This window comes from Protopterus annectens, chromosome 5.part0 (genome assembly GCF_019279795.1).
Source record: "Protopterus annectens isolate FY-2018-M chromosome 5.part0, PAN1.0, whole genome shotgun sequence".
Classification (NCBI taxonomy): domain Eukaryota; kingdom Metazoa; phylum Chordata; order Ceratodontiformes; family Protopteridae; genus Protopterus; species Protopterus annectens.
In genome coordinates, this window is record NC_056735.1 from 214,213,028 (window position 1) to 214,230,943 (window position 17,916).

A 17,916-nucleotide genomic window follows, 5' to 3' on the forward strand; every position below is an offset into this window, starting at 1 on the left:
TCACCCTCACCACTCTGTGTAGTGCCTTCCTTTCACCCTCACCACTCTGTGTAGTGCCTTCCTTTCACCCTCACCACTCTGTGTAGTGCCTTCCTTTCACCCTCACCACTCTGTGTAGTGCCTTCCTTTCACCCTCACCACTCTGTGTAGTGCCTTCCTTTCACCCTCACCACTCTGTGTAGTGCCTTCCTTTCACCCTCACCACTCTGTGTAGTGCCTTCCTTTCACCCCTCACCACTCTGTGTAGTGCCTTCCTTTCACCCTCACCACTCTGTGTAGTGCCTTCCTTTCACCCTCACCACTCTGTGTAGTGCCTTCCTTTCACCCTCACCACTCTGTGTAGTGCCTTCCTTTCACCCTCACCACTCTGTGTAGTGCCTTCCTTTCACCCTCACCACTCTGTGTAGTGCCTTCCTTTCACCCTCACCACTCTGTGTAGTGCCTTCCTTTCACCCTCACCACTCTGTGTAGTGCCTTCCTTTCACCCTCACCACTCTGTGTAGTGCCTTCCTTTCACCCTCACCACTCTGTGTAGTGCCTTCCTTTCACCCTCACCACTCTGTGTAGTGCCTTCCTTTCACCCTCACCACTCTGTGTAGTGCCTTCCTTTCACCCTCACCACTCTGTGTAGTGCCTTCCTTTCACCCTCACCACTCTGTGTAGTGCCTTCCTTTCACCCTCACCACTCTGTGTAGTGCCTTCTTTGCCACCCTCACCACTCTGTGTAGTGCCTTCCTTTCTGTAACTGGACAACTTCCAAACCACACTCTGAAGTTGCTGGTGAGGATACTTTGAATGGCACCTCTATAGAAGCTTCTCAAAAACTAGAGGTGTTGGTGCACTTTCTTGACCAGCTAGGTGGTGTTTTCTGATCCTGAGAGATCCTCTAATACGTGTACTCTTAGGAATTTCGTACATGTAACCCTCTCTACACACACACCATTGATCCTGAGCACTGGGGGGTTTGTTCTCCTTTTCCTGAAGTCTCTAACATGTGTACACCCAGGAATTTCGTACTCTTACCCCTCTCTACACACACACCATTGATCCTGAGCACTGGGGGGTTTGTTCTCCTTTTCCTGAAGTCTCTAACATGTGTACACCCAGGAATTTCGTACTCTTACCCCTCTCCACACTCTCACCATTGATCCTGAGCACTGGGGGGTTTGTTCTCCTTTTCCTGAAGTATCTAACATGTGTACACCCAGGAATTCCGTACTCTTAGCCCTCTCCGCACTCTCACCATTGATCCTGAGCACTGGGGGGTTTGTTCTCCTTTTCCTGACGTCTCTAACATGTGTACACCCAGGATTCGTGCTCCCCCTCTCCACACTCTCACCATTGATCCTGAGCACTGGGGGGTTTGTTCTCCTTTTCCTGAAGTCTCTAACATGTGTACACCCAGGAATTTCATACTCTTACCCCTCTCCACACTCTCACCATTGATCCTGAGCACTGGGGGGTTTGTTCTCCTTTTCCTGAAGTCTCTAACATGTGTACACCCAGGAATTTCGTACTCTTACCCCTCTCCACACTCTCACCATTGATGCTGAGCACTGGGGGGTTTGTTCTCCTTTTTCTGAAGTCTCTAACATGTGTACACCCAGGAATTTCGTACTCTTACCCCTCTCCACACTCTCACCATTGATCCTGAGCACTGGGTGGTTTGTTCTCCTTTTCCTGAAGTCTCTAACATGTGTACACCCAGGAATTTTGTACTCTTACCCCTCTCCACACTCTCACCATTGATCCTGAGCACTGGGGGGTTTGTTCTCCTTTTCCTGAAGTTGATGATTATCTCTTTGGTCTTGTTTAATTTCAAGTCAAGGCTGTATGATAATATAATATAATATAATATAATATAATATAATATAATATAATATAATGTATGTATATGAATACCACCTTGAATTTCTCTTGAAAGGAGGCCACTTACTACTACGTAGTGGGCCTTACTTGTTCATAAAGTGATACATTAAATAATAAAAAATGTAAACACTATTGCTGAATAAAGTACATCTTATATTTATAAACTGGGTGTGAGCTGCTAACATTTCTATCCAGATATTAATTGTGTTGTATGAACTACTTGATTAAAACCACTTTATTATTCTTATTATTGTGTTTATTTTTGCAGTTCCAGGAATAACTGGTGTCCTTATGGTATTGATACTTTTCTTAATATATTCATCTTCGACACAGTCCATGAGGTAAGCTGCATCCTGACAGTATTATTGTTATCTGTATGTACATCTAACTCTGTCATTCACGTGAAACAGGTATTGGTTTATGAATACTGTTGCAGTTGTCTAGGTTGCACTACTTTGCTTCTTCCTAAGAAAAAGATATAGTAGTTCAAGCTGGTATATCTGATTTGCAGGCTGACCTAACTGAAAGGCAATAGGAGTCTGGAAGGAAAATGATTATTTATTTAGTTCCGGCCACTAGTTTTCTGTTTTGCTTAACTGCCCACAATTAGTACTAAAGCTTAAGGAAACGGAAATGTCCAATTGGGCAGGCAATACAGGGAAAAATCAGGCCACTTGGCAGTATTGTGAGGCCTATTACTGAAGGCAGAGAGGTTCTCGTCCTCTACAGCTTATGTTATTTCCTTGTAAGAAGGCATTATTGTGCTTCGAAAATGAGCTGAGTATTATTTTGTATTTATTGTATGTGTGTGTGTGTGTGTCTTGTGTGTACATACACATTTTCATACACATACACACACACACTTAAAAAAGGAAGAAACATGCATGTCTCCAGCTAGTGGGGATTGACTTTATTGACCTAAAATGTGCTCATAAAGACTAAAAACTAAAAAATCACAGGCATTCAGAAGACATGTAGCGGAAACATTGATATGTTTTAAGGGTCATTTGCATATATCCCATGGGACTTCACTATGGGCAGCTTAAGGTATTACACAGTGGAGACACTGGCTTGGCTGGGTGTTACTTATAGTTTTCACTGAATGGATTTACCCTTTGGTTCAGACAAATAGATGGATAGAGCTTATTTAGTTGAACTTTTTGTTTGACAAGAATTTTTTTTCTGTTAAAATTGGTTGAATGGTCAGATTGTTGGGGGCAGTAACAGTCATAGTGTTAAACTTCATATGTAAGGTAAAAGTAGGACTGGGTATTAAAGGATAAACTTTTGTTTTAATGAAAGTTTTGGCATTGAAGTTGATTGTGTGTCTATCAGTGTTTGCAGACTAAGGTTAGAGTAAGGGCTAGTGAAGTGTGTGTGTGTGTGTGTGTGTGTGTGTGTGTGTGTGTGTCTTGTTTTTTGATACTGTTAGGGAAAGGTGTTTATACTTGAATGTTTAGAGTGAGGTTAGGAGCAGGGTTTGGGTTATGTTCAGCTCAAACGTGTAAAGTGGTGCACAAGTTGAACCCTACTCCTACCACGAACCCCAGCCCTACACATAAGGATACTAAACTCCTAAGAACTGCTATACAGACAAATTATGTCTGTAAGTTGTGGTCTGTTTTGTTTTAAAATGGAAACTTTGTTTGTGACTCCTGTATATTGTCAATGAATCATGCTTCAGAATTACCATTCATTTTTTTTAGAATATACTAATGTAAAAGCAGCAATACATATGACACATTAAACAGTTCCACTAATTTCTTCATCTTATTTCTGACCACTTAGTAATTTGAATAAACATCCTCTGCATGTTAAATACATTAATGACAATGTGAACATTGTTTTAATAGCACATTCTTAATTTAGACAGCTGGGAATGCACAGCTTTTATATTTAGTGATTATCCCCTGTAATATAAATTATAGGTTCATAGGTGTGTACAAGACTAATGGCCCTGGGGACTTTACAAGCCTAGCCCATAGGATTACCCTGGCATCGTGCCACCTGACCTTAGTTCCCAGTGCCTCTGTCAAGTAGAGCCACTGGAGTTATCCCCGGGGTGAATTTTTTATTTTCCATCCACTCATCAAGATTTCTCTTGAAGAGGGTCAGCGAGGCGCTCTGCTTGACATGTATGGGAAGTCTATTCCATAGCATGGGCAGCCTCTGGGTTATGAACCTGTCCCTCCAGCATGTTCTGTTGACTGTGGTAATGAGGTTGAGGTCTCTGAAGGGATTGGGATTTATTTAGATGTAGCATTTCTAACAGAGCTGGGTCAGACATGGCTTTGTAAGTCAAGCAGAGATCGCCTGTAAGTAGGCGATATGAGACAGAGAATAGTTGGTGTTTTTGAGTCTGTCCATATAGGACAAGTGTTTAAGCCTAGAATCCTCTTTGTGAGGTACCTTTGTGGCCTCTCCAGATGTTGCAGGTGTCTAGTGAGGTACATGCCAAATGGGGCATTGTACTCAATGATTGGCCTAATGAGGGAAGAGTAGAGGGAGACAGTGACCTCTTTCTTCCTGGATGCAAAACCCTTAGTAATGAGATGTGCCACATAGATGGACTTTCTGATCACAGTGGCAATGTGGTGATCAAAAGAGAAGTTGCTGTCAACCTGTGTTCCCAGATATCCTATAACACCTTCTGTGTTCAGTGGACTACCATCGATGTGGTAATTTATGGGAACCAGGTTTTCCCCAAAGAGGATGACAACACATCTTTTGGCATTGAGCTTAAGGTCATGGATCTGACACCAGTCGTTGGTCTCAGTGAGGCCTTTCTGTAGGATGTCAGCATCACTTGGGGAGTTCGTAATAGCTCCCAACTTGTAATTGTCTGCGAACATTGTCAGCCAAAGTCCCTTTATTTTGGTCTTGACTTCAGAGAAGTAGATACTAAACAGGAAAGGACCCAGGACTGAACCATGTGTGGGACTCCACTCATGACTGGTTGGTAGTCTGACTTGGAGTCAGCTACTTTCACATAGTGGGTTCCATCTTTGAGCCAGTTTGCAACCCACCTAGTGATATAGGTGTTGATGCCTAGCTTAGTGAGTTTTTCTATGATTCCTGAGAGGGGAATGGTATCAGAGGCCTTGGCCAGATCAAGGGTGGTTGTATGAACCACCTTGCCCTCATCCACAGGTCTGGTGACTGACTCAAAGAAGTCAACCAAGTTGATGAGGCATGATCTGCCTTTCACAAAACCAAACTGTGTGGGATCCAGAGTTTGGAGATTCCCTATATCCTTGCTTATTAGGTCTATGATGATGCATTCCATAGCTTTACATATCAGGCTCGTCAGGCTAATGGGGCGATAGTTCCCAGGGTCTGTAGTCGCTCCATGTTTGTGGAGAGGGGTGACTGTAGCAGTGCACCATTTGGTAGGGACAAAGCCTGAGGTGAGGCTTTGACTGAACAGGGCACACAGGTGAAATGCCAGTTCACTCTATAGTTCAAGTAAAACACAGCCAGGGATATTGTCAGGTCCCATATAAGCTGTATTCTTGGCCTTGGCAGTGCTGTTTTAACCTGTGCAGCAGTAATACTGGGTACCTGGCAATCTACTGGTATTGTGATTGGTCCTGGGGGGGGTGAAGTTGGCACTGAATCTGTCGGCCAGTATATTGGCAATATCTGTTGGCTCAGTATTGGAGGTACCATTGTGCAGTAGCTCAGAGCAAATCTGGATACTGCCATGGATATTCTTTAAATTACTATGGAAGGCATTGTGTTTGTCTTTACTATCTGCTGCAATTCTGTTTTTATAGCTAGCATTAGAGGATTTGATGAGGGATCTCAACATTTTGGTGAGGTTGATAAGGGAGTTTTTCCAGTCTTGGGACTTCACCTTATTCTGCATCAATTTTCTTCCTTCTGTTGTAGAGTTTGTTTATGGCAGTGGGCCACCAGACTGGCTTTCTATTTTTGGAGGAGAGCATCTTGGTTCTATTGGGTATGGCGAGATCCATGCATTTGTGTACGTGTCCGTACAGTATGATTTGGCAGTCATGCAACTATTCTCCATTTGCCTGGGTGCCATGAAGTTAGCCGCCTCTGTTTTAGGAGCCCATAGTAAGCTTTGGAGAAGTTTTTCATGGTGGCTTCCTTTGCAGGGGGGTGGGAGGGATGAAAGATCACCTGATCTTTTGGTAGTGCTTTTAGTGACAGAAGGGCGGTCTGCATCATTAGCAAAGACTGTTTGATTGTTGTGTTTTCCTGATATGCATGAGTGCACTTGTGTGTGTGTGTGTGTGTGTGTGTGTGTGTGTGTGTGTGTGTGTGTGTGTGTGTGTGTGTGTGTGTGTGTGTATGTATGTGTGGGTAGAGACAGAGATTATGTTTTGGCTTCTTAGTTTTTTTGTGAATGAGCAATGAGTACAGAGCTATGAGACTCAAAGACCTTTATACCTACTGACTCCCTTGTTTCTCAAATAGCTTTGCTGTTCTGTATGAAAATCATTACCTGAAATCAAGTGAAGGTCTGATTTTAGTGGAGTAGCATTTAAAACAGAGCGTATTATTGCTGAATTTGTCAGCCTTATGAGAACAAGTGTTATATACAGTAGGATAGCAGCATACAGTTCAGGTTTTATGATCAGTGAAATATTACTGCTCAATAATTCTCATTGGAATGTATGAATTATTATAATCAGAATGCAAAAGCAGGCACATTGTTATGTATCTTTGATGTATTATTAAACGTTGTGGTTTGATTGTTTTCATCTTCTGCAGAAGATCGAATTACGATGTCTTCTGGTATGTGCACAGTCTTTACATAGTCTTTGAAGTCCTTCTCTTGTTTCACGCTGCAGGGTAAGTAATAAAGGTAATTATTCCTAATTAACGTTCATCATGATAATAAATTCAGAAAATTAGTAGAGAGTTTTTTTTCAAAGCCATGTATCTTTCTATACCCAGTATGCTGTAGTTTATTGAAAAATCTGGGGATATTTATTAGTTTCTTGCTTATATTCCTAAACCTCTTGGTTAACTTTACAGAAAAATATCACATTCTAGCATGTCACATTGCATTAACCAGCATTATGCTATTCTTTTAAAGAATTTGAGAATTCACGTTGTAAAAATTCATTCTGACCACCTGTTACTAAGCATTTATTAAAATGCTGTTGACAGGCAAACAAGAGTGGCCCTTTATGCTTTTCTCTTGTTATACCTTGAAATGTTTTTTTTTTTTTTTTTAGCAATTATTAAAGACAAAGATATTTCAAAAACAGTTAATGTCACACCTAGGGAGCTGTTAGCCTTTTGTCCTTAGAATACACAGGTTCATTAATATCTAAGGAAGGTCATTTTACTATATGTTTTAAATTTTGAGACTGCTTGTATTAAGGATATGCTCTAAACTGAAACCATTTATAATATAAAATAAAAAAAAAAAACGGTGCTTGCTTTAGAGGAGTTTACTGTAGGTGGCATAATATTCGTAGTCTATGCTCATGACTGCACAAAGCAGATGCTGCCATAGAATATTCTGCCTTCCATATCTATAGTTTATGTTTTGAAAAGTCACAATGTGAAAGTGTATATTAATACAGAGGAATTTGCAATAAACAGTAAACAAAAAGAGAGCACAGTAGTACAGAAATTGTTCCTAGTACCTCTAATGTATAAAGTGAGTTACTAAGGATGACCACTAATAACATCATTGATAATGATTAATGTAAAATGACCAATTGCATAAACTTTGTGAGTTTTCTAGGCCATTAGCATATTTTATTTATTCTGGAAAAAGCTATTAGTTAAGTAGAATCCGTAGCAGTATAAGACAGTGGTGAAACTGATGGACATCTTATGCAAACTGATTTATTTACCATCAAAATTTGTGCTTTTAAATGGAACTCTTAAAAGGTAGTGTTGCAATTACTGTTTTCTAACTGTTAGTGTTATTGCATATGGAATGTCTGTACAAGTTAAATTAATTCAAAAGCAAAGCAAAAAGTGGAGATGTCTATTTGTTAAAGTGAAATCTACTTCCATTAGAATCTCTGCTTTGTGTGAATTGCGTGGTCAGCTGGTAGTATCAGAGGTTGCTTTATGCTGTTTTTGTCTTCTGCATGTATAGGCAACAGAGTATAGCAAGCAATTTCTACAGGGATGTGTCCTTTTACACTCAGGAAATGAGTGAATAACAATCTTGCTGCAGTAAGGTATATATTTCACATTTGCTGCTGTATGCCTTTGCATGCATGAAATCTTCAGAGTAACAAGTCAATGTCAGTTGTATGCCCACAAAAATAGCTGCAGAAGATAAACACTAAAAAGTCTAGTCATACCAGTGGGAAATGGAGGGCATAAGCCATACATAGATTAGTGTAATGTTTAACAACATTTAAGCCTTATCTCTTCCATAGCTAAGTAATATAGAAAACAAGTTGCATTCCACTTTACATGAGAGTAGAGTGCTACTGTTTCTTTTGAATATAGCTGTTTTTCTTCAGGAAGTCTATATACCTGTTCTAGCTGTACACATAAAAATCAGTATGGGTATACCATTAAATTCCAGATAAAAATAATTTATAAACATCTAAAACTACTAAATGACAACTGATCATAGTTTATAAGGCTAGCTAACCATGTGTGAAGTCAGTTTAAGACATAGCACTGATAGAAGCCAGACTGCAGCTCTTCAACACAACACAAGCACCTGGAAATACAGGTATGCAGGAAGGAAACAGGGTGGTGCAAAAAGCAATCATACTGTAACTTAAGCATTCTAATCTACAAGTACTTGGTCACTGAATATCTTCATTGGTGATTGGAGATGAGAAACAATAGATTTTCTTTGTTAAATAAATGATTGGAGGTGAGAAACAATAGATTTTCTTTGTTAAATAAATGTTGATATCAACAATGTTCTTTAGTAATCCACATTATGCAGTAATCCATGTCTGAGGTACCGCTTCATGACTACACTTTTTGTTGACAGTTTGGATTCCTATCATGGGTCATGTAATGCCATGATATCTTCTGGGGAATAGAAACAATTTTGATCCCATTTCTGCTCATTTTATCCATTCCTTACCTTCTTTCAATTGGAACCTGTCACCAAACCATAGAAGAAGCAAGAATAGCTGATGTTGTGTCTTATTTACCAGGAGAGTGCCAACTATGACATGTCCTAGTCTGGTATTAAAACAATCAAAATACCAAAAAACTGCTACTGAACTGAAAAAAGTCCTGACGTTATATGGTACATTAACAAAACTCAAAATATTGTAACTTTAATTTGTGCTAGTGTTATATTTTGCTCTGTTTACATAACTGGTCCATCACCCTTCCTTGAAGACATTGACTGAGCTCATAGTAGTCTATGACATGCATCTTCTCATGGCTGTCTTTTAGAGATAGCTGGAAGAGGAGGAATGCATAGGTTTGTAATCTGTTGTGAGACACGAGAGAATCTAAAGGAGTTTAACATTTACCAAACCTCCCAAAAACCAAGCAGGGGTGTCATTTAGACATCTTTTGGAAAAAAAATGAGTGGGAAGGAACATGCGCCTGTTTTGAAATCAAAGTAAAAGAAAGCTGCACAAGTGCACATGTACTGTGCAGACTATGTACTACATTCAGTTCAGTTTTATTCTTTTGTTGCACTTGCACAAGTGTTTTCTTTTCTGCTTGAGCATACATTTTTGATACAGATTTGAAAATTCAAGTATTTATTTTCTTATTTATAAGCATTGTTAACAAGGTTGTCCAACAGGGTTGAGGACCATTTTTAATGGAGGTCTGACAGCACTGTCTGGTTAACTTACGTGATTTATTCCCAGTCAAACACTAGGCAAATGGCAAATGAGGGAATCAAACACAGGGCTCCATAGTAACGGCTTTTAGCAATTCATAGCTTTCATCCCTTCAAATAAAATACCAGACAACTGCCAGTAGATGTTAAAAAGATCATGTGTTGTATGCTAATTAGATGGTTAAATTGATTGAGAAAAAAATGGTTCTGTACAGAATGTTACAAATCTGTCCAGTGTATTTCAGCTTGCATGGCAGTCTTGATGCAGGACAGTTGATAAAAAAAACAATCTTCCTGTTGTAAAAAGTTAAGAAATCCAGACTTACTTAATGCAAACTACCTTATCTATTCTTAGATGACTTTACCTGGGATGCACATGCATTGGCAGTTTTAATAGCAAATTTACAATAAATTTTGAAAACTACAAAATATCCAATAAAACATAACAATTTTGTTAACAACAATACAAAATGCATTGCAAACTACACTTTAAAAAAGCACCATGTTAGCGTATCTTTAACTAGGAAATCGAATTACCAAATAATATAATCAGTGCATTGATCATGTCATCACTTTGTTATTGGTCTATATTTTTAGGATGGCTTGCAGGTTCACTCTTAAGGAGTATCATTTTATCTGTTGTTAACTAAGTTGGTGTCTGTTTAAGATGTGCATATAATTACTTCTTTTTCATCATTAGATCTTTGTGTAAATATGTTAATGCCTTTAGCCAGAAGTTAGGAACCTTGTCTGTGCTTGGGGTTTTCCACTTAGAAGTTTTTCTTAATTTTGTCTCAATTTATCTGGGCATGACTTCATTCCATTTCATATTCTCTGTATTAGAACTCATTACTGTTTTGTTTAATTCTCCTATTATTTCAACATATTTGTTATGTTTAACAGGGTCTTCATAAATACCTCTCCCAATGTACCTATTTCATCTAGTTCTTGGTGGTGTTTTTATTCGTTTTCCTTTGTGGCCCATCTCTCTATAAAAGATTTTTAGGTCATTAATGAATTGCTTAGTTTGTACTTTATATTTGTCTGTACCTTCTAAGTTTTTCCTGCTTGTCACAATATTTTTATTTTATTACTAGAAATATTGTATGAGAAATCCTGGTCTGTTTTGATACTGTGCATTGCTTTTACCATTTCTAAGTATTTTTGATGATCTGTTCTATTTCCTGTATACCTGTAACAGTGATATTTCTTGTTTTAATTGCTTTATAGTTTTCTCTGTTCAGTGCTTCCATGGTGACATTCTATTTATTCCTTTACTTTATTACTCTGTGTTTTTGCTGTAACACTTTACACATTATTAGTTTAGAATACGGTAAAATATCAGTCATATTTATTATTGTTTTATCACACAAGTTTCTCTTAATGGTCCTGATTACTGTGGTCATTTGTTTTATCAATCTTTTAATATTTTGCGCCTGATTTGTTTTCTGATGTATTTATTTAATCTGTCTAAATACGTTTAACGATGTCACTTGTATGGATATGATTTATTTTCTGTGTTCTGTTTCTTTCATCTGTCATTGCATAATGATACTAGTGATGTCATTGCAGATTAGTTATTTCTGGTAAAATGTCATCATGTGACTTAACAACATTGTCCATTTCCTGTGGTTGAGGTACTTGCTGATACTTCATCTACAAGATTAGCACTGTGATGAGGATTAACGCTCATTTCTATAACAATATTGTATCATGTCTTAATGTTTGGCAATTGTACCAGTTCTCAGCTAGGACTATCTCTTACTGGCAATCTTTGAAACATATCACTATACTGAGATGAGATAACTCCAGTCCTGTACAGGTTCCCAAGTGCCTTCTATTGCATCTAACCCTCAGATCATCCTTAATGCCAATGATGTATAACGTCAGTGTATTTATTTGATCAGACATAATTCTTATTGCTCTATGTGTTTATCAACTGAATTCTGGATTTTCATGTTCCAGTCCTTAAAGAATATAGTGGGCAGGTGTCAAAGAACATATATCTCAGTGTGTTAAAAAATGTCAACAATCAAGGAGAGTGATTGAGACACACATGTAGTGCAAGCTCACTAGCAAAAAAAAAGCACAGTATGCATCATGTGCAAATGACCCCACAATGACATGCAAATGAATGTCAGTATGCTAATGAGAAACACTATGTATGAAACTGATGAGATGAGGCATGGTACAAAGGTACAGAATTAGCAAGATGAGCCATGGTAATCAGCCGTTCTGAACACCATAATTGTTCAGTATACAAATGTGTAGTTTATGTTTAAATGTTAAGAATTACATCTTTAGTTGGTCAACATATGTTAGTGGCATCACCTTGGGACCGGTGTCCATGATGTTGCACATCAAAGAAGACTCCATAATCTCCATGACTTGAACATAGTCAATGCTATCATGTAGATAGAGGTATTATATGATAATGATGTATAATCCTCACATGGAATCAATGGGGGATGCAAAGTCTGCTTATTGCAGTGGATGCAAAGGTTTGCGTAGTATTATTCACCCTTGTTCACAGTCCTTTTAATATATCATAGTGGTCTTGTTACAGATTTCACAGGTTCTGGCTTTACAAATCCTACACCAGTTCCTTAATGTGATGCTCCAGCATATGGAGGATCATATGGTTTCCACGGACAGTAGAGAAGATTCTGTGACATAACTCATTTCATTGAGCTCCAGAGGGCTTTTGAATACACCTATATATTTGCTATCAGTGACCCATGCCAGAAAATCTTTCACTCCTTCAATCACAAGGTATTGCGCAGAGCACAAGATATTGTATACAGTGTACCATCCAAGCAGTTCTCATGATTCCCACATCTGGCAAATGTGCAGTCTATGCTAATGTTTCATAGAGGACAGTAAGGTTGGTTAGTTCACCTATTACCTCTATCAGAGTCCATAACCAGCCAGTATCATGAGCATGGGAAGCAGACCACTTGTAATGGTGCTTATTACTTTGTGTTACAGGTCATGTTGGATACATCACAAAACCATGGCTGATAACACCCATCCATAGCCTCCACACTGTGACAGAGATGCCTTATAACACTGCATTGTTGCATACATGTGACATTGTTAAAAGTGTTTAGAGAACTGAAGACCCACTTTTGCTGCTAATACGGGGGCACACTGTGGTGTGCTCCAGGGGCCTGCAGCAAGATATTTCTGGTCTATGTCTTGTTTTACAACATGATGCTATAACAACTGCTGCAATAAGAGGGGCAATGGTATCACTGCCTGACATATCAGTGGATACAGTGGAGGAAGAACACATGAAATCTGTAACAAGTCCCCTGTCACATACAGAGCTAGGAGTCTGGGGAGTCAGGAAGCACTTTGCCCTGTGATGTGATTTAGCTTCTATGTGCATAACATTAGCTGGGCCTATCATGTGGCCATAGGGGGAATTAGCTTGTGTGGTCCCTTATGTGATGCAATGACAGATCCAATACATCAAGGGATTCACAAAGAGGTAGTATCTGGTCCACAGCTATAGTCTGTGATGAGTTAAATGCAGAACTAAACTGATGCAAGTAGTAACACACCCAGGCTACGCATCACATAGCATTGACTGGTCATGCTGTTAATCTGACATTACCATACCCACATAAGACAGAGGGGTAAGTGTGGCACATTCTTTATCATTTGCACAGGTAGATGGGGCACAGTGACATGGACAGCAATGGTAGAATAGATGGGGGGAGGGTCATAGGTTGTGCATGTTATAGACACATACAGACCGAGTAGTTTTGGGAGTGAGGAATCACTTCCAGTGGTGATGTGACTGAGCTTCCATGGGCATAACATTAGCTAGGCATGTCATGTAGCTTTGCAGAATCAGGACTGGGGGCATCTTGTCCAGAGATGGCATAGCATGTCAGATGTGTGAGCAGAAATACTGCCATAGCCACTTCTGTAGTGCTTCAGCAGAAGTACGGCATCCACAACCCTGTGAATGTGGCTGGATAAGTGTTATTAGTGATAAAGCTACAGGGAAGTGTATTCCAGTACTTAAGTGCAGTACACTGGGTGGCTTGCCCATTACCATCCGTGTAACCTATCTGTGTGATCTTGCAATGCACATCGGTCTCCTAGTATAACCATAATGACCACTTTCCCACATCCACATAGATGCATCAGTGTGGCTGATAACTGGGCCAGTGCTGCTGTCACCAGGTGTGTCTGCTCCAGATCCCTATATGTATTCATTGCAGAATATTCTGCAGTCCCTGCAACAGTTAACTGTTTTTCATACAGGCTGAGCAACATACTCATCACCTCTGCCCAGGAGTGTGCACTAGCCATCTGTATGCTTGCACTTCTGCTGGTTGAATCCTAGATTCATAGATTGTTATTAGGCTAATGAACTGGGGGGGGGGGGTTCTATGTCTAGCCATGTTTTCCCAAAAACATAATGACGTCCTGTGACCAAATAGGACATTTGGGGCCAGGCATTTATAAGCTACCTGTGCCCATAAGGGACATGGGTGCTATGCCTGGTGTAAATATCCTATTCCCCATCCTCTTGTCTAGGTTGCTCTTAAACTGTGTAATAGATGAACTCAGCTTTATGTGGATGGGAAGCCTGTTCCATACGATGGGCAGTCTCTGGGACACAACATCTGTGTCTCCAGTGTGTTTTGTTTAAGCCAGAGACAAAAATCAGGTCCTTAGACCTTGTATTTCTGGTACTCTTTAACTTATGAATATGTAGGAGATTCATAAGTGTGGGATTTGAAGATGCCTTGCAAGCCAGGCATAGATCACCCCTCAGCAATCTATATGAGATTGTGTAGAGGGAAAGGGCTTTAAGTCATTGTGTATAAGGCAGGTTTGCTATGCCAGATATTATGATTAATGTGATAAAGGCAGAGTGCAGTGGGATAATGACTTGTTTGGACCTAGTAGCCATATTAATACTTTCAAGTTGTGCAACATAAAAGTATTTACTCACCACTGTGGTCACAAAAGGGTCAAAGATAAGGCTACTGTCTATGTGCGAACCCATATCCCTGGCCACTGGATCGACTTTTAGGGGCATGTTATCAGCATGGTAATTAGCCAGTATGTTTGACTTCCCACAGGGTACAATTATGCATTTCTTATTGTTGAGTTTAAGACCATAGCTTTGGCACTATTTGACAGTCAGAGATCGAACTTCTTGAAGAATGCTAATGTCTGCAGGGGACTCTATGATAACCCTCAGCCTGCAATCATCTGCAGACTTAGTCAGCCATATACCTTCAGTATTTGCTTCCATTTCAAAGAAATAGATTCCAAAATGGAGCAGGCCCAGTATTGAGCCCTAGGGGACTCCGCTAAGTTGTGACCTCTTGGTGGAGGTGGCCTCACCTATTTTGACCTCCTGGCTCCTATCATTGAACCAGCAGTTTATAAAGGGTTTATACCTAAGTTAGTGGGCTTGTCTGTAATGCCCGAATGTGTTATTTGTAATAAAAGCCTTGACCAGATTGAGGTAAGCTGTGTGCACAGTCTTGCCTTCACCCATTGCTTTGTTGACCCTCTCAAAAAAGTTCACCAGATTTAATAGGCATCATCTTCCTTTAACAAAGCCGAATTGCAATGGGTCCAGCATTTGCAGGTTACTTATGTCCTCATTTATCATGTTCATAATGATTCTTTCCATGGCCTTACATATGAGGCTGGTAAGACTTATGGGCCTGTAGTTACCTGGATCAGTGGTTAGACCTCCTTGGTGCAGGAAATGGACCAGAGAGGACATCCATCCGTCCATCCTCAACCTCTTTTTCCCATTTTTGCACATGAGGTTGGGGTATCACATGTTTCATGCTATTTATTAAACATCCCAGGATATTATTGGGGCCCATCAATACAGTGTTTTTGGCCTTGGAAAGTGCATTGATAACCTGTTCCCATAGTTATGGTTGGGGAGATTGTGGTATGCGTTATTTCCTTTGGACTATCAGAAGGGAGTGGGGAGAGAAACTTGAGCTGAACCTGTCAGCCAAAAGGTTGGCAGTGGCCAGTGGTTTGGTGTGAGTGGTGTCATTTGCAATACGTTCTGTGCATTGTCGTATAGTTCCCCTGAGGTTATGGACATAGCCTGAAAAGCTATTTTTTTTTCAAATTTAGCCTTTGAATTATTATTTATCCCTCTTACCTGCCTGTTTTGATTAGTCAGGGTGCTTTTAGTATATATAGTTTTGTTCCTCCTACGCCTGGCCAAGACGTTTTTCTTTTGTTGTATAACCGATTGATATTGTGACTCCACCAGGGTGGCTTGTCTTTGAGTTTGCCTTAAATGAGTGGGCACAGCTCTCTCTATAGAGCTATCAATATCTCTGTACAAAAATTTTGTAAATAACTGTCCATATGCTATGGTGTTTACAGGATTTGAGGGTGCTTGAAATTTAGCCAAGGTGCTGCTGAGGTTAGCCTTGGAATAGCTCTTAAAGGTTTTTGGTTTCACTGGATCCTTGGATTTAATTATTATTTCAAGTAATGCTGCCTTATGATCAGATCTGATGAGTGAAGACATTACATTGGTTAAGGACCATCAGCACCCCCATGTTCATGAGTACAAGGTCAAGTAAGTTTGTACCCCTGGAAGGAGAATGGACCAACTGTTCCAGGATGCTGGTATTAACAAAGTTTTGGAATTGCTGGGCTTTTGCCTTAGAAGTAGTATAGGATTTCCCAGTCTATAGAGGGGTAGTTGAGATCTCCCCATGAATATGATATTGGGTTGAATGGTGGGGGACTGTAGTAAATTGAGATAGGTAATATCAGTTTCCTGGGACATGAATAGGGACCTATAGTTTGTAAGGCTATGGTACAAGACCCTGTTTATTGTGACTCGCACTTGTATGCTAAGTAGTCTAGATGTGAGGTTAGTTTTAGTATAGAATGAGGCTCCTCCACCTTTAGTCCCCTGCTGTGCAATAGCTGATCTAAAGATGTGAAAGACATTATAAATTTGCATTGCTGAGGTACTGTCCTCAACATTAAACTATGTCTCTGTTACTACACAGGTTTCTACACTCTCCAGGGAGAAGAGGACATGCAGGGAGTGGATTTTCTTGTTAAGACTTCTAGCATTGAGCATTGAGCAGTACCACTTTCAAATATTCATTCATAGGTTTAGTTAAGTTGATAGGGTTATCAGTTTGGTATTGTCTGAAGAAGGCACTATGGGGTGGAATAAGTTGTTGCCAGTACCTGAAAGCATAAGGGGATAAATGCAGACCATTCTTGCCAACAGTGTCCTCCCAGGCAGTCAAATATTGTACCCCCTTAGACTGACATCTGAAGTAAGCCAGTTGTTAAAATCATAATTTTCTGCTAATAACATGGCATTGGCCTTGGAGAAGGTAGTATGCAGCCCAGTGCTAGGCTCATACCTGCGTAAGACACAAAATCAGTAAGCTTGATCATGTCTTGTTTCATGTGTTCAAGGGAGGTACATCCCAGGTCATTAACACCCACATGGACTATGACAGAGTCATATTGGTACCCGCGTTCAATGACCTGAGTGCCTATGTGACTTGATGGACTCTAGCCCCAGGAAAGGAACTAACCATGACTTTCTCCTACTCAGTCTGGTGAGGGGGGGCATCACTGTGCCTTACTATCGAATCACCAATGACCAGGAAATGTGGCTGTGCACTTGTTTGCCTTAAGGGCATAGCAGTAGAGGCATTTTATATGATGTTACTATGTGTAGCAGTTGGTGGTGTTTTAGCAGAGTGTTACAGGATGGCTGGGGACCCTTTCTTTAATTCTGCTGTGCAGGAGGCCTTAATGTTTTAGGAAGGTAACCTGTAAGTGGCTCAGCATAAGGAGTTTTATGTGCAGGGCCATTACCATGTGCAGGAGGCATGGTGCAAGTGTCACTGACAACCTCAGTAGGATTACTTTTGGTTGTATGAGAGAGTTTTGCCTCCAGCGTTAAACTGTATTTACACCACTCGCATACTTTTTCTGTTTTATTAAGAATAAGTGGGTTTTCAGTTTACATGAGGCAATTGCTACAGTGCCTCAGAATACCAATCTCAACCAGACTGGCCACAGAGAGAGTCAGGAAGTGCATATTCATGGCCACTGATTTACTAAGGAGGAGTGAGGGAAATTTAAATATTGAATAGGTCAATAAGACAAGGAACTTGATGAGCAATGCTCAGCTATGTGCAAAGTAGATGTTCAAGTAGTCAAAAAAATCTGTCTAGACAGTAATGCCACAAGAGTGTAGACCACAAACCTTTCTAATGTAAAAT

The 17,916-nt window shown here is 40.0% G+C and overlaps 1 protein-coding gene across 1 annotated transcript in view; it reads left to right on the forward strand.

Moving 5' to 3' along the window:
* Positions 1-17,916, forward strand: part of NOX4 (NADPH oxidase 4) — a 1,166,454-nt gene that overhangs the window by 636,050 nt on the left and 512,488 nt on the right. Inside the window, exons 13-14 of the mRNA XM_044071824.1 lie at positions 2,138-2,210; positions 6,610-6,690. Of these exons, the coding sequence (XP_043927759.1) occupies positions 2,138-2,210; positions 6,610-6,690 (154 nt within the window). The remainder of the gene's footprint in view (positions 1-2,137; positions 2,211-6,609; positions 6,691-17,916) is intronic.